This window comes from Mobula hypostoma, chromosome 29 (assembly GCF_963921235.1).
Source record: "Mobula hypostoma chromosome 29, sMobHyp1.1, whole genome shotgun sequence".
In the NCBI taxonomy this organism is placed as follows: domain Eukaryota; kingdom Metazoa; phylum Chordata; class Chondrichthyes; order Myliobatiformes; family Myliobatidae; genus Mobula; species Mobula hypostoma.
This window is the reverse complement of record NC_086125.1, coordinates 4,912,358-4,939,953: the sequence shown is the minus strand read 5'-3', so window position 1 is coordinate 4,939,953 and position 27,596 is coordinate 4,912,358. Positions and strand designations below refer to the sequence as shown.

The 27,596-nt window shown below is 43.5% G+C and overlaps 1 protein-coding gene across 2 annotated transcripts in view; it reads right to left on the bottom strand.

The window, feature by feature from the left end:
• Window positions 1-5,688: 5,688 nt before the first annotated feature.
• The window catches only part of dnase2 (deoxyribonuclease II, lysosomal), a 36,446-nt gene continuing 14,538 nt past the window's right edge, over window positions 5,689-27,596 (bottom strand). For both annotated transcript variants that reach the window (XM_063035997.1, XM_063035998.1), the window contains 5 exons: window positions 24,541-24,706; window positions 22,224-22,299; window positions 20,251-20,412; window positions 10,584-10,781; window positions 5,689-8,151 (listed from right to left, as the gene is read on the bottom strand). In XM_063035997.1, coding sequence (XP_062892067.1) covers window positions 7,778-8,151; window positions 10,584-10,781; window positions 20,251-20,412; window positions 22,224-22,299; window positions 24,541-24,706 — 976 coding nt within the window. In that variant the 3' untranslated portion in view covers window positions 5,689-7,777. The remainder of the gene's footprint in view (window positions 8,152-10,583; window positions 10,782-20,250; window positions 20,413-22,223; window positions 22,300-24,540; window positions 24,707-27,596) is intronic.

Sequence of the window (27,596 nt, the reverse complement as noted above, 5' to 3'; positions counted from 1 at the left end):
CAACCACTCCCATGCAAAAGCAGCAGCAAAGATCAAAGGCAGAAATTTGCTAGGCTTAGCTTCCGGCTCTGACAACGTAGCACTCTCTAAGTCCCGCAGCAGTGCATCAACCAAGATCCTGGCGCTCGGTTCTCTGGCGATGGTATCAAGCCTGCCATATTCCCTTATATTCTTTCATTGCAGATGGCTGTTACTGATAGGGCCGGCATTTGCTCCCCATCCCCAATTACCCTCAATCTGAGAAGCCTGCTGGCCCATTTCAGAGAACAGTGGGGACACCGCTGAGGGAATGGAATCATCTAAAGGTCAGACATGGTAAGGATGGCAGATTTTCTTCCTCAAGAGCATGTTCATCTTTTATAACAGCAGGCTGGAAGCTTTCCCTGTGACTGGTCATTCGAGGTCTCAGGCTCCTGTATCTTCGGCCTGTGGACCTGCACGTCATAGAACCAGCCAAGGACACTCTCTGTACTTCTGACTACCTCGGTAAACAGCCAACGTAATCAAAGACTGCACTTACCCTGACATTCGCTGTTCTCCCCACACCCGCCCCCAATCAGGCAAAAGATACAAAAGCCAAGAGAACACATGCCACCGGGCTCAAGGCCAGCTCCTATCCCACTGTTATAAGACTATTGAATGGTTTCCTTGTTCAACAGTGCATTGAGGTAGTACAAGGGAAAACCAGAACAAAGTATACAATAATGTGTTACAGGTACAGTGAAAATGTAGTGTATGCAGACAATAAGGTGCAAGGCCGTAATGAGGTAGATTTATTTTTAAATTTTATTTTATTTAACGTATTTATTTATTTATTAAGATACAGCATAGAATGGGCCTTTCTGGGCTCTTCAAGCTGCGCCAGACTGCAACCCCCATTTAATGCCAGCCGAATCACGAGGGGATTTGCAATGACCAATTACTCTACCATCCGGCGCATCTTTGGACTCTGCGAGGAAAACGGAGGCCCCTGGGGGAGGCCCATGCGGTCACGGGGAGAACGTACAAACTCCTGACAGGCGGCAGTGGGAATTGAACTCGTGGAGAAGGTACAAACTCCTGACAGACGGCAGTGGGAATTGAACTCGTGGAGAACGTACAAACTCCTGACAGGCGGCAGTGGGAATTGAACTCGTGGAGAACGTACAGACTCCTGACAGGCGGCAGTGGGAATTGAACTCACGGAGAACGTACAAACTCCTTACAGGCCGCAGTGGGAATTGAACTCATGGAGAACGTACAGACTCTTTACAGGCGGCAGTGGGAATTGAACTCGTGGAGAACGTACAGACTCCTGACAGGCGGCAGTGGGAATTGAACTCGTGGAGAACGTACAGACTCCTGACAGGCGGCAGTGGGAATTGAACTCATGGAGAACGTACAAACTCCTTACAGGCCGCAGTGGGAATTGAACTCATGGAGAACGTACAGACTCTTTACAGGCGGCAGTGGGAATTGAACTCGTGGAGAACGTACAGACTCCTGACAGGCGGCAGTGGGAATTGAACTCGTGGAGAACGTACAGACTCCTGACAGGCGGCAGTGGGAATTGAACTCATGGAGAACGTACAAACTCCTTACAGGCGGCAGTGGGAATTGAACTCGTGGAGAACGTACAGACTCTTTACAGGCCGCAGTGGAAATTGAACTCGTGGAGAACGTACAAACTCCTTACAGGCCGCAGTGGGAATTGAACTCATGGAGAACGTACAAACTCCTTACAGGCGGCAGTGGGAATTGAATTCGTGGAGAACGTACAAACTCCTTACAGGCTGCAGTGGAAATTGAACTCACGGAGAACGTACAGACTCCTTACAGGCGGCAGTGGGAATTGAACTCATGGAGAACGTACAAACTCCTGACAGGTGGCAGTGGGAATTGAACTCACGGAGAACGTACAAACTCCTTACAGGCGGCAGTGGGAATTGAACTCGTGGAGAACGTACAAACTCCTGACAGGCGGCAGTGGGAATTGAACTCGTGGAGAATGTACAAACTCCTGACAGGCGGCAGTGGGAATTGAACTCGTGGAGAATGTACAAACTCCTTACAGGCGGCAGTGGGAATTGAACTCACGGAGAACGTACAAACTCCTTACAGGCCGCAGTGGGAATTGAACTCACGGAGAACGTACAAACTCCTTACAGGCCGCAGTGGAAATTGAACTCGTGGAGAACGTACAGACTCCTGACAGGCGGCAGTGGGAATTGAACTCTGTCACCTGGACTGAAGAAAGGTCTCAGTCCAAAATGCCAACTGTTTACTCTTTTCCAGCCTGGCCTGCCGAATTCCTCCAGAATTTTGTGTGTAATGTAAAGGCTATGGGGCGTTTACTTCCATCACTCATGACATGTGACATGACCGCACCCCGAGCATAAGGTAAGACATTGCAGGCAAGTTTCACTGGGTGATGTGGGTGATAATGGGTATGGTGTCTGATAGCAGAATCCCCATTGTCCTTTGGGAAGCCCCCTCACACTCACACTTCTTTGTCTGTTGCTATTTCTTCCCAATCTGTAATAATCAGTTCAAGGCTTGGAGCATAGTCGTCAGGTTTGACAATTCCTGAAAAGGACTGCAACTGTGACGCGTCCCTTGGCCTTGGGGCTTGAAGTTTCTCAACACACTTGTGTAATGCTTGTGTGTCAATGTTACGATGACAGTAAGTGAATTCACACTTGTTGCCTTGTGTTCTGAGCCATAATCTTACCTTTTTAACACTGTCTTGGGAATATGGAGGTGCTCCTTGCCATCCTTACTGGTAACAATGGGAACATCTGGGAACCCTGGGTGCCTGGGCCGTCTTGCAGCACTGGGACCATAGCTTTCTGCCAGAGTGCAGGTGAAGGCAATACTCCAAATATAAGCCTATTTTAGTGATAAACACCTTTGTGGGGGTTTCTGATGAGAAACACTTTGGACTCTTCTTTCACCTCCATCTGTAGGTAAGTCCACTTTGCTGAAGTGTTTTCCTCCAGAAAAATTTGCAAAGATATCCTCTACTTTGGGCAGAGGGTATTGATCTATCTTTAGTACTGGGTTGATAGTGACCTTAAAATCACCACAGATCCTGACAGACCCATTCTTCTTGGCTACTGGGACCACTGGCATTGCCCATGGGCTCCACGCAACCTTGGAAACATCTCCTTCAGCCTCCACGCAACCAAGCTCACTGGCTACTGTATCACAGATGGTATAAGAAATCGGACGGGTATCGTAAAACCTTGCTAAGTTTGAGTTTTCCAATGCCATCCTTGAATACTGTTGTGGCGTCATCCAGTATCTTTCTTAATTCCCTTTCATTTGACTCTACTGCAGGGGATGTAGTGGACGGATCTCCAATAAAGTTGTAGTTGTCTCAGCCATTCATAACCTCACAACGCCAGCCCTCCTGTTTTTACACATATAAGTCCAATGTGGCTTGTTGGTTGGTGTATTTCACTGATACAAATGTCATTCCCAGAGGAGTTACCTTTTCTCCAGTATAGGTTCTTAGTTGGATATCTGCTGGCTTCAGTTCAATATCTTTGAAATGCCGTTCAAACATTGAAATGATTGAAAAATCGAGCCAATGTCCAATTCCATTTTAATTAATTTGCCATTCACTTCTGGTGTAAGCCAGTTTGCTTGACTATTGCAAGTTTTCACATTGCAAATCTCAAGGCTATTCTGTCCTGTATCACTTTCTTCATTATCAGATTTTTCCTCGAAACCATGCAGATTGTTTTTTTTTAAAATTGCAACTTCACATTTTATCTTTTTTCTCATCCCCTGTGCAGTCCATTTATTTTTGTATGTGTCTCACTTTGTTGCATTTTCTGCAAGTTCTGCCTTTAAACCTGCATTGGTCTGGTGTAGGTGAGCCCTTGTCACAATGGTGACACAATTTTTTTGGCCAGGTGGGTTTCTGGTTCAAAGTTGCAATTTTGTTCACACTCACTTTCATTCCTGACTGCAACTAAATTGCATCTCAGTCTGCTGTTTCCATTGTCACAGCGATTTCAAATGCTCTTTTAAACGTAATCTGTGCTTCAGTTAGAAGCAGTTTTTTAATGATTTCTTGTAAGATTCCACAAACTACATGATCTTTCAGTCCATGATGAAGCCCATCACTGATATGACAATCTCTTCAATTCAGCCACATATGCTGTAATGGACTCCTATTGATTTGATTCTATTTATGAAACTGAAACCAATCAGCAATGGTTTCAGTTCTGAATGTTCCTGCATTACTTTCATGATATCAACAAAGTTCATTTCAGCTGTTTTGGTTGGAGCAGTCAAACTTCTAAGCAAACTGTATGCTCTCCCTCCAATTGCGCTCAGCTAAACTGGCACTCATTTCTCATTGGCTATTTTATTTGCTTCAAAATACTGCTCAGTTTGTTCCATATACAGCAGCAGTTACCTTTTGTGCAATCAAACACATCTATCTTTCCAATGCAGCCACCATTTCTGCTTTTTAAAAAAATTTAGTGTTATTATCACCCGGTACTCACTGTTTATAAACCTGTGAAGTTGTCTGTTTCCTGCCTTTTTTTAAAACTCAGTCACGTCTGTCTGTTCCCGAAGAAGCAAGTTCTGTGCTGTTTTTTACTCGACCATTTCTTGCTGCACTTTTTAAAAAACTCAAATGTCTTACTGCACTTCAACAGGTAGGTAGTCGTCTTAGTTTTGTTTAAAACTTTCTTGTCACTACTTTTATGTTGTATAACTCCAAAACATAAAACTAACTGAAAGAAAAAGACGGGCGCCCAGGAGAAAGTGTCTTAGTTTCATATTGTGATAATGTACACCATTCACGTATTTTTACATACAGTATAATTCGTAATGAATGAACAAGAATGCTTTATCAAAGAATATATTCACAATATTACTCAAATATTACTTAAATATTAAATACACACAATCTCATTGTGGCCTTTGCATGTTATTTGTTAACCTGCATTGAGCTTACCTCTCTAGCTACAATGCTATCTTCTGCATTCTGTTTTCTTTTTGCCAACTCAATGTAATTATGTACGGCATGGTCAGTCTGGATGGCACGCAAAGCAAAAGCTTTTCACTGTATCTTGGTTCATGTGACGAAAGTAATGATAACCTGATAGGATAGAGTTGGTGCACCAATTGAGTAGGATTTTGAAATTATCTCTAGCGTGTAGACGAGCGGGTTACAAACTGAAGGTAGTCGAAGGAATACAGAGATAATGGGGCGGGACAGTGGTGTTCTGGTTAGCACAACACTTTACAGAGCAGATGACCTGGGTTCAGTTCCTGCCACTGCCTGTAAGGAGTCTGCTCGTTCTTCCCGTGACCGCGTGGGTTTCCTCCGGGTGCTCCGGGTTCCTCCCACAGTGAATAGGTTAATTGGCTAGGGTTAAATCAGACGGTTGCTGGGTGGTGTGGCTCGAAGGGCCGGAAGGGCCTGTTCTGTACTGTATCTCAATCAATAACAAATGAAACGGGATTACCATGGGTGTTTGATGGCCAGTGCAGACTTGATGGGCTGAAGGGGCTCTTCTGTGCTGTGTCTCTATAATCCTGATGTCTAGTTGGGAGAATCACAATGGGCTCTTCCTCTGCTGTGATGCTGCACCCTCTCAAGACTTTGTTTTTGAAATGACACCCATACACATCATTGCTTCAAGCCTCAATTGAATTTAAACGGGGAGTAAAACCAGACCAAAAATCATTTAACAAGGCAAGTCTTGGGTTAAAAGACAAGAATTTATTGTGTTACATGGTTACATAGTTATAATTTAGTGATAACTCAGACAAGGATATTCAAAGCTACAAAGACTGTAGTCAGGAACACCAAGGGCAGCAATCTATAGCAGCAGTACAGGGTGTGAAAACTTCCAACAGCCCCACTGGAAACGAAGACCTGCTACAGTGAACAGTTTAATTGGGAGCTACCGACCAACGCAGCAAAGGGTGAGTTACGCTACAAGAGAAGGGGGCAAGGGGGCGAGTTACAGTCGGTGTTAGCTTGCTGCACAGTTTTTGTTGTAGGAAAGTGCTGGCCTTTCCTTGTTAACTTGTTACAACTCACTTTAATGTTCTGATGGCTTTACTGATGCAGGCAGCAGAGCAACGAAGCATAAACAACACTGGTATAATACCTTTTGGGTGGCAGGGTGGAGATGCAGCCCTACCAAAGGAGGTGTAAAGTGCTCCTTCCCTCTGCTAGCCTGCAGATCACCTGTGGGCAAGGTGTAGTACCTGCATAGCCTCCCCCGCCTCATATTGCAAGTCCTGGTTATGCGACCACTGACGTCAGGCAGACAATCTCTGAAGAGTATTGATAATTGCTGGGGTCACCAGTCATGTAAAGACACTTCCCAGAAAACCGCAATGGCAAACCACAGAAAAATTTGCCAAGAAGAATCCTGGTCGCGGAAAGACAATGATCGCCTATGTCACACGACATGGCACATAATTAACAAATAACACCGTTACCATTGGGAGAACTACCCATGGCCTTTCACAGAAGATGATCAAACAAAACATTTCATGAATTCTGAGAGCAGGTGATCAGAAGTTTAGATGAAGAAGTGGATTCTAAGGATTGTCTTAAAGACGGGTTCAGAGAGAAGAATTCCAGACTTCCGGTCTAAGCAAGTGCTGTTGGATCAGTCCGATTCAGAAATGAGAAGGGGAATAGAACTGAGGAACTCAGGGCTTGTAGGCTCAGCAAAGAAGAATGAAACCATGCATTTAAAGGAAGAATAGTTAAAATTAGGGTGAAGTTTAACAGTTAGCCAGTGCAGGTGAACAAGCACGAAGGAGACTGATGAAGAGAACTTAGTGCTAGTTAGGACACTGGTGCCAGTTTTCTGGCTGGACTCAAAGTTCATGGAGAGCAGAACAAGGACAAATAGCCAGGAGTATATTGGAACGGTCCGGTCTAGCAGAAATGCAAAGGGTAGGGAAGCTGCAACAAAGGTGAGTTGAGGCAGGAGCAGAATGAGGAGATTGTAGACGAAATGCAAATACTTGATTGAAAGGTGAACTCAGAACTAAATATGCTGCCTGTGAACAGTTTGACAGTTTAAACCTGCTCCTTGGGAAAGGGGCTTCAGGGTTCGAAGACATGGACTGAAATTCAAGGCCTCTGGTCTTCACATCGTTATGCTTCGGGACATCTCTACCCACGCGGTCCCTGGAGAAAACAAATACGACGAGCAAGAATTCAGCAGTGACGTGGAGCTCTGCGATCTTTTTCACACAGTCTTTACATCTGAACTGAAGCCCAATTTTGTTTGGACCAGAGAGGTAGGACCCATCAGTGGGAATTGAAAGGTAGTGAAAAGGAAAGACTTACACTTCACATTCTTTTACATCAGGGAAATCTGTACCAATGGGTACAGAAATCTGTACCAAATCTGTACCACTGTAGATGGTTGCAGTGTAAGACACACCAAACAATCAGCTCACAGCAAGCTCCCAAAATCTGTAATGTGATTATGAGTACCTAATCTAGTTTTGGTGGTGTTATTGGAGATAAAGTATTGACCACGACACTGTGGCAGACTCCATCTCCACCTCGCTGAGGACCTCAGTAACTCCCTTGAGATCTGAGTGAAAATCTTGTTCTTGCCGTCCATTCTGGTTAAGACTGGATCTGATCTGAAGCTTTTGCAGATCAGGATCCCAATATGCTGGCAGGGGTCAGGGTTGTCTCTGTGGGAGCTAAAGTCCTCACAGCTTGTTACACACTGACACAAAAGCAGAAAGGGGGTTGCTGATGGTTGAACGTTGACCCACACACTACCATTCAATCCCTGGTTTTGACCTTCCCACTGCACGTACACTCGCAGAACTGGCAGGCTGTGACAAGGTTCGAGAAGGCATCCCAGACAACTGGATCATCGTTGCAGACGGTTCCACCTCCCCTTTCCTCCTGGGCCTGGTCTCGGTTGATGTCCCCAATGCAGGTCCACTTTCTACCTCCTTCTGGTGTTGTCACACACCACTTCGAGTGATCCACATGGGTGGAAAAATTGATGCCGGAGGGGAATTTAATTCTCTCCACGTTGTACACCGCGTACTCCGCCATGCAGTTGGAGGCAAGTGCATGCCGAGAATTCAGCCACGTCTGGGCCAGCAGGTCACTCTGGAGGTCACTGGCCACCCAGCCAGAATACAAATCTGCAGACATAAGGAATGGGAAAAGAATGAGGTCAGAGTGTGCTCTGCTGTTCGATAAGTCTGGTAATATCTGTGTGGGGCGGGGGGTGTGTGGTATTGGAAGGAATTGTTAATGTTTCTGATTGAATTCTGAGCCAATGCATCAACCTCCAGCCTGAAACATCAAATATATCCCCACCCCATAGATGCTGCCTGACATGCTGAGTTCCTCCAGCAGTTAGTTTGTTGCTCCATGTTCCAGCATTTACAGACTATCGTGTTTGTCAGACTATTGGAGTTTCACTTCCTTAAATCTCTGTGCATTACCCCAGGAAGGTTTTAGTTTGCCGGAACTAGTTAAGCTATAAAGCAAGCAGAGTTACATTCACAGGAAAGTCAGCAAATAACACCTGGCTCCAAGACACGTGGCGATATATTAAGGAATATGCTAGAAAATTGGTCAAGAAGAAAGAAATGTAGAGAGAAAGATAAGTTGAGGGAAGGGATTTCAGAGTTAATGTTCAAGCAGCTGATCTCCACCATGGACAGTCCCAAAGCCCGGCTACGAAAGGAAGAGCTTTGGGCATGAGGCTAGCAACCTCGTCCCGTAAAAATCCAGCAGGTACAGAAACATCAGCTGAAGCTCCAAAGACCTCACCCCTCAGGGAGGAAGGATTGTTGAAGATGGGCCACATGTGAGGACAACCTGAAAGACTGGCCCAGGACAGAGAACACCGTTGAGCTGCTGTCAGTAGCTTATATCCCAGTAGGGGTGATGGGCTTAACCAACAACAACAATAGACAATTCCAAAGGGGAATGTAGGGAAATATCTAGGGTGTAGAATTCACAACACAGGGAAAGGCTGGGGAACAAAAGGACCTGCGTTTTTATGGAGTCTTTCACCTTCCTTTCAATAAGTTCTAAATCTTTCTATGGTCAATTACGAACTTTTGACAAATAATTGATGTAATGTGGGAAATGGCATGGAAGAATAAGGTGAAGACAGCAAAATACATAAGCAAAGTTGTTTGTGATAATTGGCTACAAAGAGCAAGAGTGGGATAAGATTAAAGTGGTTGGATTGAGTAGCCGTGAATTATATATTTATATGTGGATATAGTTACATATAAGATTACATTTCATTACCTAATAATAGGTTTATATCTTAATGTGAAAAGGGAGGGGGTGGGAGGGGAAAGAAGTAAAATATTTGATGTCAAAATCTTCCCCATATATTCATAAAGGATCCAGGAGAGAACTAAAGAAGGGTATTAAGAAAGCCAGGAAGGGCCATGAAAAGTCCTTGGCAAGTTTGATTAAGGTGAATCCCAAGGCATTCTGTACATACATCAAGAGCAAGAGGATAACACGGGAGAGGGTGGGACCATGTAAGGATACTGTCCTATATTCTAATTAGAGCTATTCTCGATACCCATTTTCGAAATGTAGACGTCATTGACATGATCAGTATATTTTTTCAGAGAGCAATCAATCACATTGTTGTAATTCTATAGTCACAAATAAGATACCAGGTTTACCTTCCTTAAGGACCATAAGGAAGCACCCATGGACTCCAATTCCAAGAAGGATTCAGGTACATGGGAATGTCCCCTCCCCCCCACAGGTCTCCTCCATGTGTATGTTCCACACCATCTATATTACCAGTCCTTCCCTGTCCCTGTCCCTGGAACAAACTCCCTAACAGCTCTGTAGGAGTACTTTCACCAGAAAAGTTACATCAATCCAAGAAAACAGTTCAATGCCCCCTTCTTAAGGGTAATTTGGGCTGGCTATGAACACTGAGCTAGTGTTAGTGTTAGTGCTAGTGACTCCTAGTTCCCAAAACAAAAAATTACAAATCAAATTACAATTCCTGTCTGGTGTGGTGGGATCTGAATTCATCATCTATAAAGTGTTACCACATATTGGTCAAAATAATGGACCATAAGACATTCGTCTCATCAGGTCTTCTAATTTAATTTAATCTAATAATCTAATCTAATCTCCACCATTCAATCATTCTCCTGCCTTTTCCTTGTAACCTTTGACATCCTTACGAATCAAGAACCTCTGCTTTAAATATACCGAATGACTTGGCTGCCACAGTTGTCTGTGACAATGAATTCCATAGATTTACGACCTCTGGCTAAAGAAATTACTCCTCATGTCTGTTCTAAAAGGACGTCCTTGTATTCTGAGGTTGTGCCCTCTGGTCCTAGACTCACCTATTAATTGAAACATCCTCTCCATGTCCTCTCTATCTAGACCTTTCAGTATTCAATAAATTTCAATTAGATCACCCCTCTTTCTTCTGACCTCCGGTGAGTACAGGCTCAGAGTCACCAAACGCTTCTCATATGTTAACTCATTCATGCCCAGGATCATTCGTGTGAACCTCAGCAAAGATGTGGTGGGACGAGAGCCACAAGTGATGATTGATTGATTACTCTACCTGCTCCGAAGTACTTGTACTTTGCAAAGCTGATGAATTGTTTCCCCGCTGCTGATGAAAGGACAATCTTTCGCTTCCAGGGAGGGTTTTTCTTGTGCTTGCCACTTGCTGCACTCTGCAGGTCTGGTAGATCTTCAGCAAAGGAGGCTGGTACCATGTGATCATAGACGTGAGGGTTGTTGTATAGCAACTGAGTGCCTAGAGAAGAATGTTTAGTGGAGTGTTTTAGGAATGTTTCATCATAGATCAGCCTGAAGATACAGTATTCAACATCACATATAAAAACTGGGAAGGTATTGTATTCAATAGATATACCTGGAGGAAATCTGTTCAAGAGGGGGCTGTGCTACAAGAAAGTGACCCCCCACTCTGCCACAGAGAACAGTGGTACCTGTGAAAGGAGAGAGTGAGCAACCAAAAGACCCAACCACTAACCACAGCCACCACTTACTCTCGCCCACTCTGCAGCAGAATATTTGCATCTTGAATTGGCCTTTACAGCCACCAATAGACAGCCCTTTAGGAGAGAACATCATACTCGACTCGATCACACTACATCATAATCCAGTGTTTCAATGAATTGAAAAAAAAACCCTTATTTCAGAAAATAATGGACCATACTGTCTTGCTGGTGTGAGATACTTGCCATAGAACTTATAGGATAAAAATCAATACATCACGAGGGGTCCATTTTAAGCATTTCTTCTCTGCTGACACTTTACTTATTCTCCATCTCATTTGTCTTTGTGTATTTTCCAATAGAGTCATAGAAACATAGAAAACCGACAGCACAATACAGCCCCTTCGCTCCACAAAGCTGTGCCGAACATGTACTCACTTCAGAAATTACCTAGGGTTACCCATAGCCCTCTATTTTTCCAAGCTCCTTGTACCTATCCAGGAGTCTCTTAAAAGACCCTATCGTATCCGCCTCCACCACCGTTGCCGGCAGCCCATTCCACGCACTCACCACTCTATGCATAAAAAACTTACCCTTGACATCTCCTCTGTACCTACTTCCAAGCACGTTAAAACTGTGCCCTCTCGTGTTAGCCATTTCAGCCCTGGGAAAAAGTCTCTGGCTATCCACACGTTCAATACCTCTCATCATCTTGTACACCTCTATCAGGTCACCTCTCATCCTCTGTAGCACCAAGGAGAAAAGGCCGAGTTCACTCAACCTATTCTCATACAGCATGCTCCTCAATCCAGGCAACATCCTTGTAAATGTCCTCTGCACCCTTTCTATAGTTTCCACATTCTTCCTGTAGTGAGGTGACCAGAACTGAGCACAGTACTCCAAGTGGGGTCTGACCAGTGTCCTATACAGCTGCAACATTACCTCTTGGCTCCTAAATTCAATCCCACGATGAATGAAGGCCAATGCACCATATGCCTTCTTAACCACACAGTCAACCTGCATAGCAGCTTTGAGTGGCCTATGGACTCGGACCCCAAGATCCCTCTGATCCTCCACACTGCCAAGAGTCTTACCATTAATACTATATTCTGCCATCATATTTGACCTACCAAAATGAACCACTTCACACTTATCTGGGTTGAACACCACCTGCCAGTTCTCAGCCCAGTTTTGCATCCTATCAATGTCCTGCTGTAACCTCTGACAGCCCTCCACACTATCCACAACACCTTCAACCTTTGTGTCATCAGCAAATTTGCTAACCCATCCCTCCACTTCCTCATTCACGTCATTTACAAAAATCACGAAGAGAAGAGGTCCCTGATCAGATCCCTGAGGCACAATATTGGTCACTGACCTCCGTGCAGCATATGACCCATTTACAACCACTCTTTGCCTTCTGTGGGCAAGCCAATTCTGGATCCACAAAGCAATGTCCCTTTGGAACCCATGCTTCCTTACTTTCTCAATAAGCCTTGCATGGGGCACCTTATCAATTGCCTTGCTGAAATCCATATACACTACATCTACTGCTCTTCCTTCATCAGTGTGTTTTGTCACATCCTCAAAAAATTCAATCAATCTTGCAAGGCACGACCTGCATTTAACAAAGCCATGCTGACTATTCCTAATCATATTATGCCTCTCCAAATGTTCATAAATTCTGTCTCTCAGGATCTTTTCTATCAACTGAAGTAAGACTCCCTGGTCTATAATTTCCTGGGCTATCTCTACTCCCTTTCTTGAATCCTCCGGAACCTCCCCCGTCCCCATTGATGATGTAAGGATCATCGCCAGAGGCTCAGCAATCTCCTCCCTTGCCTCCCACAGTAGCCTGGGGTACATCTTGTCTGGTCCTGGTGACTTATCCAACTTGATGCTTTCCAAAAGCTCCAGCACATCCTCTTCCTTTTTTTTCATAATTTATTTTTCATTGAATTTCATCATCAAACAAACATTTCCATAAGATGTATTTCAGATATTGTACATATATATCAAATATATCATATTTGACCCATATATCATATTTGTCTCAAATCTCCACATAATACTGGTCTGAGTTATACACTTATAGAAAGGAGAGGAAAGATAGAACAATCAAAAGAAGAAAACTATGTACAAAGTAGGGAGTGATTTTTTTTTTACGACATATTCATTGATTTGTGAGAATAAAATCAGGCCTATGAGGTGTTATGTAGTTAAACCATTTTTCCAGTATGAATAAAACTGTTCCAACTTATGATTAACAGATGCTGTTATCTTCTCCATTTTGTAAATGTCCATTGTAATTTCCATCCATACATTTAAAGTTGGGCTCTCCTGTGATAACCATTTCCTGGTAAGGGTCTTTTTACCAGCCACCAGCAGTACATTCATTAAATATTTATCTCTTTTCAACCATTCTTGAGGTATATACCGGAAATATATGGTCTTACTCTCCAAAGGTATTTCACATTTAAAGATGTCTTGTAGGGCATTGTGTATCCCACTCCAATAGTCTTTGATAACGGGGCATTCCCAGAAAATATAATAATGGCTTGCATTTTGATTTCCACAATTTCTCCAGCAAGCAGGGGGGTTACTATCATAATGGGATTTCTGAGAGGGTGTAATAAAATATCTTATCAAGTTTTTCCACCCAAACTCCCTCCATTTCTGTGAACTGGTACACTTCCATTGATACCTCCATATTATTGTCCAGTCTTCCTCAGATATTATTATCCCTCCTTCCTTCTCCCATTTTGTTTTAATGTATGAAGTCAAATGTGTTTTAAGATTTGAAAAACCCTTATACATGCTTGAAATTATTCTACTACCATTGTCTGAATTATATGCTTTTCTAAATAGCTCTTTCAGACATGTACTTGCCTTGGTTACATTTTTAACCGTCCTATTAACATACTGTTGCATCTGTAAATAGCGTTAAAAGTCTTGTTTTTCTAATAAGTGTTTCTCTTTGAGCATTTCAAAACTGAACAGTGTTCCTTCTTTCATTATATTGCAAATAGCTGTTATTCCTTTAGCTGTCCAGTCCTTAAATCCAGCATCCACTTTATTCGGAGTAAAATCCGAGTCCTCTTTCTTAATATCTATATGCTCAAGCTTTTCAGTCCGCTGTAAGTCATCCCTACAAACGCCAAGATCATTTTCCGTAGTGAATACTGAAGCAAAGTATTCATTAAGTACCTTTGCTATCTCCTCTGGTTCCATACACACTTTTCCACTGTCACACTTGATTGATTCTATTCTCCTCTTGCTCTTCACATACTTGTAGAACGCCTTGGGGTTTTCCATAATCCTACCTACCAAGGCCTTCTCATGGCCCCTTCTGGCTCTCCTAATTTCATTCTTAAGCTCCTTCCTGCTAGCCTTTCTAGCTCCCTATCATTACCTAGTTTTTTGAACCTGTCATAAGCTTTTCTTTTCTTCTTGACTAGATTTACAACAGACTTTGTGCACCATGGTTCCTGTAACCTACCGTCTTTTCCCTGTCTCATTGGAATATACCTGTGCAGAACCCCACGCAAATATCCCCTGAACATTTGCCACATATCTGCCGTACATTTCCCTGAGAACATCTGTTCCAATTTATGCTTCGAAGTTCCTGCCTGATAGCCTCATATTTCCCCTTACTCCAATTAAACGCTTTCCTAACTTGTCTGTTCCTATCCCTCTCCAATGTAATGGTAAAGGAGATAGAATTGTGATCACTATCTCCAAAATGCTCTCCCGCTGAGAGACCTGTCACCTGACCAGGTTCATTTGCCAATACCAGATCAAGTACAGCCTCTCCTCTTGTAGGCTTATCTACATATAATGTCAAGAAACCTTCCTGAATACACCTAACAAACTTCACCCCATCTAAACCCCTTGCTCTAGGGAGATGCCAATCAATATTTGGGAAATTAAAATTTCCCATCACGACAACCCTGTTATTATTACACCATAGAGAAATCATAAAGAGTCATAGAGAGATACAGCATGGAACAAGCCATTTGGCCCATTATCTTCAAGTTAACCATCGACTACCTATTGCACTAATCCTATATTGATCTGTTATTTCCCTCCCCCACCCCCAACCCCAGGATTCTGCTATTCATCCACACACTTGGGGCAATTCATGGTACCAATTCACCCACCAACCCACAGGTCTTTGAATGTGGGAGAAAACCAGATCACCTAGAGGAAAGCCACACAGTCATAGAGAGAATGGGCAAACACCATATAGATAGTACCTGAAATCAGGATTGAATGGGGGTCTCTGGCTCTGTGAGGTCGTGGCTCTGCCTGCTGCACCACTGTGTCTTCTTTCATAATTGTTTCTCTTTTATGTGTCTTTCTCCTTCTCCTTATCCATATTGTGGGGAAGTTTGTTCTTCATTCTACTGCCAGCTAGCATGGGCTAACAGCTTTCGCAAAGACCATATTTATTGAGTGTCCACAGACCATTCCAGCATCGGGAGCACCCTGTGCTCACCCAGTGCAGGTTGATCAGAAGCAAGGCTGAAGCCAGGAATTTTGAGGTTGATCCCAATGGACCTCCCAGCTAAGGTAGCCTCATATCAGCAACTCACCCAATGGCCATGTTGGGCTGTGCACAACTCAACCAGTGTCCACTCTGGGCTGTGCACAACTCAACCAATGGTACCTCTGGGCTGTGCACAACTCAACCAATGACAATGTTGGACTGTGCACAACTCAACCAATGACAATGTTGGGCTGTGCACAACTCAACCAATGACCACTCTGGGCTGTGCACAACTTGACCAATGGCAATGCTGTGCTGTGCACAAAGCAAATGATCTGCTGTATTATATTAAAGAAATGTTTGAAATCCAAACCACATTTTACGCCACTTTCAGGACACCTCAATGCACATTGTACCCCTCAAATTGTTTCTGAAATTTGTGGTGAAGGAAATCCAGTTGGCAATTTGGGCTCCCACAAACAGCAACAAACTACTACCGAACATTAATAATCATAGGCATAGAAACATAGAAAACCTACAGCACAATACAGGTCCTTTGGCCCATAATGCTGTGTCGAACATGTACTTACTTTAGAAATTCCCTGGGGTTACCCATAGACCTCTATTTTTCCAACCTCCATGTACCTGTCCAGGAGCCTCTTAAAAGACCCTATTGTATCTACCTCCACCATAGTTGCCAGCAGCCCATTCCACGCACTCACCACTCTTTGTGTGAAAAACTTACTCCTGACATCTCCTCTGTACCTACTTCCAAGCACCTTCAAACTGTGCACTCTCGTGCTAGCCATTTCAGCCCTGGGAAAAAGCTCTAACTATCTACACAATCAATGCCTCTCATCATCTTATACATCTCTATCAGGTCACCTCTCATCCTCTGTCACTCCAAGGAGAAAAGGCCAACAAATTACAATGGGAAATAAAAATGCATGCTAAAGGGGCAATGCTACAATAGTTATGAGGGACTTCAATATGTAGGTAGATTAGGAAAATCAGGTTGATGCTGGATTTTAGGAGGGGCAATTTCTAGAGTGCCTACAAGATGGCTTTTTAGAATGCTTGAGTTTGTGCCCACTAGAGGATCAGCTATTCTGGATTGGGTGTTGTGTAATGATTAGAGAGCTTAAGGTAGAAGAATCCTTAGGGGTAAATGATCATAACATGATCAAATTCACCCTGAATTTTCAGAAGGAGAAGCTAAAGTCAGATGTATCAGTATTATAGTGGAGTGAAGGGGATTACAGAGCCATGAGAGAGAAGTTGGCTGGAATTGATTGGGAAAGAACACTGGCAGGGATGATGGAAGAGCAGTAATGGCTGGAATTTCTGGAAGCAATTCAGAAGGCTCACGATATATACATCCCCAAAATGAAGAAATATTCCAAAGGAAAGGTGACATAACTGTCTCTAACAAGAGAAGTCAAAGCCAACATAAAAGCCAAAGAGAAGGCATATAATAGAGTAAAAATTAGTGGGAAGTCAGAGGATTGGGAAGCTTTTAAAAGCCAACAGAAGGCAACTAAAAAAGTCATTAAGAAGGTACAGATGGAATACGAAAGTAAGCTAGCCAATAATATCAAAGAGGATACTAAAAGTTTCTTCAGATACATGAAGTGTAGAGGTGAGAATGGATATTGGACTGCTGGAAAACGATGCTGGAGAGGTAGTAATGGGGGACAAGGAAATGGCGGACGAACTGAATAAGTATTTTGCATCAGTCTTCACTGTGGAGGACACTAGCAATATGGTGGAAGTTCCAAGTGTCAGGGGTCATGAAGTGTGTTAAGCTATCATAACTAGAGAGAAGGTTCTTGGGAAACTGAAAGGTCTGAAGGTAGATAAGTCACCTGGACCAGATGGTGTATTCCCCTGGATTCTGAAAGGGATGGTTGAAGAGATCGTGGAGGCTTTAATAATGATCTTTCAAGAATCACTAGATTCTGGAATGGTTCAAGACTACTGGAAAATTGCAAATATAACTCCACTCTTCAAGAAGGAAGAGAGGCAGAAGAATAGAAACTATAGACCAGTTAGTCTGACTTCAGTGGTCGGGAAGATGTTGGAGTCAATTATTAAGGAGGAGGTCTCAGGGTACCTGGAGACATTTGAAAATATAGGCTGTAGTCAGCATATTTTCCTCAAGGGAAAATCTTGCCTGACAAATCAGTTGGAATTCTTTGAAGAAATAACAAGCAGGATAGACAAAGGAGAATGTGTAGATGTTGTGTATTTAGATTTTCAGAAAACCTTTGACAAGGTGCTACATATGAGGCTGCTTAACAAGCTATGAGCCCATGGTTTACAGGAAAGATTCTAGTATGGATAAAGCAGTGGCTGATTGGCAGGCAGAAAAGAGTGGGAATAAAGGGAGCCTTTTCTGGTTGGCTGCCAGTGACTAGTGGTGTTCCACAGGGGTCTGTGTTGGGACCAAATCTTTTCACGGTTTGTGTCAGTGATTTGGATGTTGGAATTGATCCATAACTGATCCACACTGATGGTGTTGTCCAACCATCTAGTCCCACCTGCCCCTAATTGGCCCACAGCCCTCTAAACTTTTCCTATCCCTGTATTTCTCTAGATGGTTTTTAATTTTTGCTACTCTGCTCACCTCGATAGCTTATTTCTGATCAAAAAGTACAACCCCTGTGTTTAGGAAGAAATGGACAATGAGCAATATACATTTCCATCTCAATATATTCTAACCAACATTGCAAAACAAAAATGCCATCAAATGAGGAGCAGCTCATTTCAAATATGCACCACCCTCCTTGTGAAGAATATGCCCTGATATTCCTTTTAAATCTCTTGCTCTGATCTTATATCGGTACCCTCGTGTTTTTAGCACCCCCTCCCAGGGACTAAAAGACTCTGTACTTTCACCCTGAATCTGCTCCTCGTGATCTTATATACCTCTATCAGAATCAGTTTCGTTATCACTGGCACGTGACGTGAAATTTGTTAACTTGGCAGCAGCCGTTCAATGCAATACATAATACAGAAGAAAAAAACACAAAATAAAATAATAATAATAATAAATAAACCAATCAATTACCGTATATGTATATTGAATAGATTAAAAACTGTGCAAAAACCAGAAATACTATATATTAAAAAAGTGAGGTAGTGTCCAAGGGTTCAATGTCCATTTAGGCAACATGAGAAAAGGGCATGCCCTGGGTGCTGGAGGTCCTTAATAACGGACGCTGCCTTTCTGAGACACCGCTCCTTGAAGATGTCCTGGGTACTTTGTAGGCTAGTACCCAAGATAGAGCCGACTGAATTCACAACCCTCTGCGGCTTCTTCCGGTCCTGTGTAGTAGCCTCCCCCACACCATACCTTACAGTGATGCAGCCTGTCAGAATGCTCTCCACGGTACATCAATAGAAGTTTTTGAGTGTATTTGTTGACGTACCAAATATCTTCAAACTCCTAATGAAGTATAGTCGCTGTCTTGCCTCCTTTATAACTGCATCGATATGTTGGGACCAGGTTAGATCCTCAGAGATCTTGATGCCCAGGAACTTGAAACTGCTCACTTTCTCCACTCCTGATCCCTCTATGGGATTAGGTGATCCCTCCATCCCCTACATTCCTGGGAATAACGTCCTGTAAATGCAGCACAGTGAACGGTAGGGCACTGAGGAGTGTGGAAGAACAAAAGGTTCCAGGAATACAGATCCATAATTCCTTAAAAGTGGTGTCACAGGTAGATAGGGTCATAAAGAGAGCTTTTGGCATATTGGACTTCATAAATCAAAGTATTGAGTACAGGAATTGGGCTGTTAAATTGAAGTTGTATAAGATGTTGGTGAGGCCTAATTTGGGGGATTGTGTGCAGTTCTCGTCACCTACAGTACATACAGAAAAGACATCAATAAAATTGAAAGGCTACAGAGAACTTTTACAAAGATGTTGTCAGGCCTTGAGGACCTGAGCTATAGGGAAAGACTGAACAGGTTATGACTTTATTCCCCGGAGTCAAGGGGAATGAGGGGAGATTTGAGAAAGATAATACAAAACTATGAGGAGTATAAACAGGGCAAATGCAAGCAGGCTTTTTCCCCTGAGATTGGGTGAGACTAGAATTAGAGGTCATAGGTTCAGGGTTAAAGGTGTAATATTTAAGGAGAACATGAGGAGAGCCTTCACTCAGAGAACAGTGAGAGTGTGGAATGAGCTGCCAGCAGAAGTAGTGGATATGTAACATTTAAGAAAAGTCTGGATAAGTACATGTATACGAGGGGTATGAAGGGCTATGGTCCAGGGTCAGGTCAATGGGACTAGACATAATAATAGTTTGGCACGGACTTATGTGGGTCAAAGGGGCCTAAATCTGGTTATAGTGTACCATGACTCTCTGCCTCCAGGTCCAGGCAGCATCCTGGTAAATCTTTTCTGCACTTTTTAGTTTAATAATACCTTTCCTATCACAGTGACCAAAACAGTACACTGCCACGACAATATCTTACATCACAGCACCCCCTAATTCCTGTACCCCGCACTGCACTATCCATAGTGCAGAGCTTCCGTCGTACCATACTTCAAACAGTGCATCACAGCTTCAATACCTCCCCATTGACATTGCGGCTCTCCATCACCAAAGGAGCAGCACCCCCCTTTTATGCACCAAAATCTGATTATATTTCTATTCCCAACTCCCTGCAGTAGGATTCCAACTTAGAAACTTTGGACTTCAAGGCTGTGCACACCTCCTGTCAACTCAAACCCAGAAGGCATACCTTTTGAGAAAGCGCCTTACCAACTTCCTGGAACTGAGAATAGGGGTACGTGACACAGAGGAAGGATTGACCATTAGTCCACCCGCTGTGAGGCCACTTGTAGCTTTCATCAGATCTCGGTGGAAAGTGTGGAGTACTGTGAACTAACCAGAAGCCTTGTTTCTGATCCAAAAGTACAACCCCTAGGTTTAGGAAGAAAATGGACAATGATCAATAAACATTTCCATCCCAATATATTCTAACCAACATTGCAAAGAAATATCCAGACTGAGATTTTCAATCTCACAGGAAGCAACAATCAAAGTGGGAATCTCGGTATCCCACCACAGCAGGAGCCAACTGAAAAGTTTTCCTCAGGCACTAAATCTGATCAACCATTCTATTTACTCCCCACCCCACCCCCCTCTATTTATTATTTGTCACTTCACTGCACTGTAGACACATTAAATGACTTTTTATAATGTTGTTTGCATTGTAAATACAAGCTAACATTTACATATTTATGCACATTTCATTCCATTCCTGTCCTTTAAACTCTTACTGTGATGAGACTCTCCCAACTACGCCAGCTTCTGAGATTTAAACGCTGTAAACTCTCTGAAGTACGGATAGCTGGAGCAGCCACTTTAAGGGCTTAGGATGTTCGCGTTAATTGATAATCATGTTTTGGGCGCCAAGAATTGAGAATTTAAGGAACACCTGAACATAGGTTCAGTGCTCAGTCGTAAGCCTATCCGAGATTTCATGTAGCATTTGTTTTGTGCTCAGTTTTTTGATCCGTTTGAAATTGCGTCTCAATCCCAGCCTCAAATACTATAGCATTTGGGTCCAAGCCATCCTCATCGAGGACTCTTGTTACAGCACGATTGACCCAACATGGGCCCAGCAGGATATCAGAGTCTTTCGCCTGCTGTGACCAGCCACAGTGAAGATATTTCCTGAATGAGCCTGGAGATTCACGAACTCCAGGTAGCCATTAGTCAACTTTGGCAAGAAGGAAGCCAGAGTCGCTTGGGAGAACCAGTTGGTCCCCAGAGTCGGTGCATTTTCCTACCACAGAGAGATTTGACTGCAACCCAGGCTTTTGTCGTGGCTTCCTCATTCAATGCTTGTTAGTATTTGAACCTCAGCCGTACCGGTTCCCTCTGAAGTGCGGAGAAGTGGCCTTCATTATCTCTCCTGACTGGAAGAGCTCTGGCCTGGACCACCACCACCATGCATTGGGAACATAGGTCAGAGGTCTTCGAGGATTCGGAGAAGCTCCTGCTGCCACGAGGATGGCATTTCATCACCCTGCCAGAGCCAGCCGAGCCTCAGATGGCCCGATGAGGATTCGACGGGGGAGGATGGTCAGTGGTCAACTATGTGATCGAATTTACGACCTTGGTCCAGCTGAGTGCACTGTCTATACGGAGTTTGTATGTCCTCCTTGTGACTCCATGGGCTTCCTCAGGGTTTTCCGGTTTCTTCCCGCATTCCAAAGACACACGGGATAGGGTTCGTAAGGTGTGGGCATGCTATGTTAGCCCCGGAAGTAAGGGGACACTTGTGGGCTGCCCCCAGCACATCCTCAGACTGTGTTGGTTGTTGACACAAAAAAATGAAGCATTTCGCTCTACGTTTCAATGTTTCAATGTAGAAGTGTCAAATCAAGCTAATGTCTCTCTTTTCAAGTGAAAACATCTCACTGCTTTCAGATTGCAAAAAAACCATTTGCTGCTTCACTTGGCAGCAAAGATATCTTTTTTTTAATTAGTATCGGGGGTTTCAAGAATCGAGGAGCAGCACTAGCAAATTTTCTATGCGTGCCATAGGTTCGCCAACCAAGTAGGCAATAGAGTTTACACAGGTTGAAGATAGGGACTAGCATTGGAATTGCCAGGTTCGGAGATTCTAAAAGCATCTAAAAGAGGGTAGAAATTACTGGAAGTCAGAAACTTGCTCTGGGGTTTGGAATAAGTGAGGGAACATCATACCAAACTTTGCTCATCACCTTTAGTGTGGCCTCCACTTGAACTCGAGTAGTCACCGCTCTGGTCGTTGTAGAGCACATACGCCACGTCATCACGCTGCAATGAAAGACACTGGAGTTAAAATGGAATTGCCTCCAGCAACTGCTCGTAACTCCATACGGAAACACAAACAGAATGCTGGTCACACTCAGCGGCTCAGACAGCATACGCATGGCGCGAAACAGGATTAATTTTAGATCAATGACCTTTCATCCATCTCCACAGCTGCAACTTGAATCACTGTGTATTTCCTGTTTGTACTGTTTTTTTTATTTTACATTTCTGGCCTCTTGTTTTTGTTCTCTTTAACTTCAACCACCGGCCATTCGCTCTCTCTAGAAACTCAGCATTTGCCTCCTTTCATCAATCCAACTGAAGCGTTTTGTATTCAAGGCTGAGTATGGCCCTGCTCTTTGCATTTGAAATTAAGAACAATGTTTCTATGTCCATAGGAGGTGGGTATTAAAGGCAGATTTTACACACTTCTATCTACCTCTGAGCTGAATGACTGGCTGGGTCTTTTCAGGAGGTAGTGAAGGGTCAAAGTTTTTCCGTAGATCTGGAGTTAACTATAAGCCAGAATCTACATACAAATCATCAGACAAGAGGCGCAGGAGCCTGAAGATCCACAACTCATGGTTCAAGTATAGCTTCTGTCCCCACTGTCATCAGGCTCTTGAACCAACTTGAAAGCTCGAACATGACCTCAGACTTTTATTTCTTTTCCTCGCCCAACTTGCCCAATGTTGTTATGTTTATTTTGTACTATAAATTCTATATAAAAAAAAAAGGCATCCGTTAGTCTTGCGAGACCATGGATCTGCAGCTGGAAAGTCTTCACTCTCCAGGGCGCAGGCCTGGGCAAGGTTGTATGGAAGACCAGCAGTTGCTCATGCTGCAAGTCTCCCCTCTCCACAGCACCAATGTTGTCCAAGGGAAGGGCATTAGGACCCATACAGCTTGGCACCAGTGTCGTCGCAGAGCAATGTGTGATTAAGTGCCTTGCTCAAGGACACAACACATTGCCTCGGCTGGGGCTCGAACTCACGACCTTCAGGTAGCTAGTCCAATGCTTTAACCACTTGGCCACGTGCCCACAAATTCTATATAATTTGTCTTAATTTCATTTATATTAATTCATGCCAGTCGTGTCTACAATGTACTGTGCAGCTACTTCAAAAAGCTAATTTTCACCCTGGGCATGTATGCACAAGACAATGAACATACTGTAAATCTGATCTGCAGCTTAGTCTATCCCTGAAGGACAGTGGTGAGTCAGATGTTTTTCACTGTAATAACAATCTAATTGTTTCCTGGTCTTTCAATAATAAAAACAGCTTTATCTTTTGTTCTGTAATTTAATTATTGGAATTAACTGCACAGGCAGGATTGAAACTCATGTCTCTGGGTGACCTGTTGTGACTGGCTCAAGGAGCACAGGAGGTGTATCTGTTTGTGTTACCCGGAGAAATTGGCGGTAGCATAACATTGCATTTGTGATAAGCATAGGATTGACTTTGACGGCACAAAACTATTGTGCCATGCCAATGTCTTTTGGGACAGCCTGGTAAAGGAAGCCATTGAAATAAATCTAGAGGGAAAGAATTTTAACAAAGACGAAGGTCTCGCTCTAAGTAGGAACTGAAATTCGATTGTAAACAAGGCGGAAGAGGAGAAACCTGATTGGATGAGGACTAATCAATCAGAAGGGACGGACTGTGGGGTATAAATACCACCAGACTAGACATGCCCAGGCCACGTCCCTGATTAAGATGGCAGAGTTTGTCATCGAGACATCAGTTATAATCGATTCCTCTACCCAGCTGGGAGCTCGAGAAGAGTTTAGTCATCACTATCAGAGTTAATTCACAGAGTTCTCATTAACTGGATGAATTGACACATTTAAGTTGATTAATGTAACTGACAGGTAGATAAGAGACCAACCACAATATCTATTTAATATGGGTGACTTATTTTCTCATTTCATATTAAAATGATACAACTCAGATGGATCTCAGTTTGCCCATTGTGCTGTGCTGACTGGTTGAAAGACTTCTGTATTTACAACTTAATTCCGATGCATTTTCCAACAGGCCTGCAAAATTTTACTTTTCAGAGAGGTAAGAACTTGTAAGGAGTTTCGTTGTGATGATAAGTTGGTGGGGGGAGCTGTTTACTTAAAAGAAATATGAAAGAAACTTCTGGACTGACCACTCATTAGATGTGTTTGTGTCTGATCTAAGGTGGTCCACCTTGCCCCTCCATTCAGTTCAACCAGGGGACAAGGACTTCAGTTACCTGAGCTGCAGAGCTTTCATAGAGTTGCTGCAAAGTTGCCCCCACTGCTCCATGTGTGTCATTTATTGGGTATTTCCCAGCTCTCCAGCCAGAAGTCCCTTGGTCCATGTACAGGTAGAGTAAGCCATGGCCTTCAACGGATTTCGGCAACTTGTACAGTATAAACCTGAAGGTAGAGTAAAAGGAGGCCGGAACAAGAAGTTAATGTTAATGTGAAAAGGAAATGTTCAAAGCTTATAGTAAATTTATCATCAAAGTATGTATATGTCACCATACACTACCCTGAGATTCATTTTGCAGGCATTCACAGTAGAACAGAGAAATACAATAGAATAGTCATAGTCATAGTCACACATTATTGATCCCGGGGGAAATTGGTTTTCGTTACAGTTGCACCATAAATAATAAATAGTAATAGAAATAGTAATAGTAATATTACTACTAGTAAATAGTAATAGTAATAGTCATAGAAATAATAACTAGTAATAGAATTGTAACAGAAAATAGTAATAAATAGTTAAATAGTAATATGTAAATTATGCCAATAAATTATGAAATGTCCAGGACCAGCCTATTGGCTCAGGGTGTCTGACCCTCCAAGGGAGGAGTTGTAAAGTTTGATGGCCACAGGCAGGAATGACTTCCTATGATGCTCAGTGATGCATTTCGGTGGAATGAGTCTCTGGCTGAATGTACTCCTGTGCCCAACCAGTACATTATGTAGTGGATGGGAGACATTGACCAAGATGGCATGCAACTTGGACAGCATCCTCTTTTCAGACACCACCGTGAGAGAGTCAATCAATGAAGAACTACACACAAAGACTGACAAACAACCCAATGTGTAAAAGAAGAAACACTATGCAAATACAGAAGAAGAAACAAATAATAATAAATTAATAAATAAGATAAATAATTAACACGAAGAATGAGTTGTGGAGTCTTCCAGTTTAAGATGGTGCTACTTGCTGGTTTAAGTAACAACCTTCTGGTGGTTAATGAAACAAAGAAAGCAACTAAATACTTTGTTATTGACACTTTTTCTGGCAAATAATTCCTGAAAACAGTGGGCTGTGGCTTCCCTGTTGGAGTTGAGCTGTATCGCCTGTACAATTTGGTATTTTTGCGGTGTGGCTGGAGTTTCGCCAGGGCGAGACAGCTGCACGATGGAGTTGCTGGAACTGACTAGGGGGAAATTCAGAGCTGAGATCCGAGGTTTGATCGATTTAAGACCCGAGCCGAATTGGAAGGGGCAGGTAGCAGAGCCCAAGCCTGTGGCCAAGGAACAGCCTGAGGTTTGGAAAGTTTCAGCATCGGGCCAGTCTGAAATTGTCAGTGTTGGGTCGGAGGCGGGAGACTGGCTGGTTTGGTTCATTGCTCCATGGCGTTTGCTCGTCACTGAGGCTGTGGCCTGCAACTGGTGGATCTCTGGGTCAGCTGCAGTGATGCTTGGTGTTGCGAACTTCAGTTGTGGATGCTGTTTTTTATTTGCACGATTTGTTTTTTTTTCCTCTCTCTGCCCACTGAGTCTTTGGACGTTCTTCCTTGATATTCAGTAGCTTCTTTTGGTTTTTTTTTCGCGGATGTCTGTAAGGAGATGACTCTCAAGGTTCTATAAAGTGTACATACTCTGACAGTAAGTGTACTTTGAACTATTAGAATCCTGTAAAGTGAGTCCGTGGGTTGTCCTGACAACTTGATGTGGACAAGTTCTATCCACTTACATAAACGGGTTTTCGACCTAATATGAGAGACAAGAGATTCTGCAGAAGCTGAAAATGTTGAGCAATGCACACAAGATGCTGGAGGGACTTAGCGGGGCACCAGGCAGCATGGATAGAAAGTCAATGTTTTGGGCTGAGATAATATTTCCCCTTTCTGGTGGGTATGTTGGTATTCTGAGTAAGCTATCAGGCTTGTAGAGTTGAGAGATAAACACAGTAAATTTGAGAAACACACGGCAGGTTCTCCAACAGCTTTGAAATGAGATACAGTAAACATTTTAGGTTTGAGGCCCTTCAAAGTAACTGCGGGAAAGAGAAAGAATAGTTAGTTTACTTAGCAAAGAAGATAGATTAGATTAGATTATGAGGACACACAGTCCTCTTTTATTGTCATTTAGTAATGCATGCATTAAGAAATGATACAATATTTTTCCAGAATGATATCACAGAAACACATGACAAACCAACTTAAAAGCTAACAAAAACCATGTAATTATAACATGTAGTTACAACAGTGCAAAACAATACCGTAATTTGATAAAGAACCGACCATGGGCACGGTAAAAAGTCTCAAAGTCTCTCGAAAGTCCCATCATCTCACGCAGACGGTGAACCTCCAGCGCCGCCAACTTGCCGATGCAGCATCCTGGGAGCATCCGACCACAGTCCGACTCCGAGTCCGTCCGAAAACTCCGAGCCTCCGACCAGCTCTCCGACACCAAGCACCATCTCTGCCGAGCGCTTCAATCCCGGCCCCGGCAACAGGCAGTAGGCAAAGCCGAGGATTTGGGGCTTTCCCCTCTGGGGATTCTCGATCGCACAGTAGCAGCGGCAGCGAAGCGGGCATTTCAGAAGTTTCTCCAGATGTTCCTCCATGCTTCTCACGTCTGTCTCCATCAAATCCGGATTGTGCACAGCCCCCTAGTTAACGGATACGATATCAATTCGGAATGGCCGCGGGCGCTGCGTCGCACCGCCATCTTCTCCTCCCTCCTGGTGGAGAGGAAATTCCTTCACCCATCACCCCTACTGGGGCCTAAGCCTCTTCAGCAGCTTATCAAAGTTCTCTGTTCTTGTCCAGTCTTTCAAGTTGTCCCCAGGTGTAGCCCACTGAAGATCCTTCCTCCCTCAGGGGTGAGGTGTTTGGAGCTTCGGTTGACATTTCTGTGGCTCTGGGTTTCATTGGGATGGGGTTGCTGGCCCAGTGTCCAATCCTCCACCACTTGCAGTCAGGCTTTGGATCGTAAACGGTGTGGTTGGAGGAGGAACAGATGGAGCAAAAAAATGTTTCTGCCAGGGTGGGACTGGATGACGAATGTTAGAGGGCTGGGT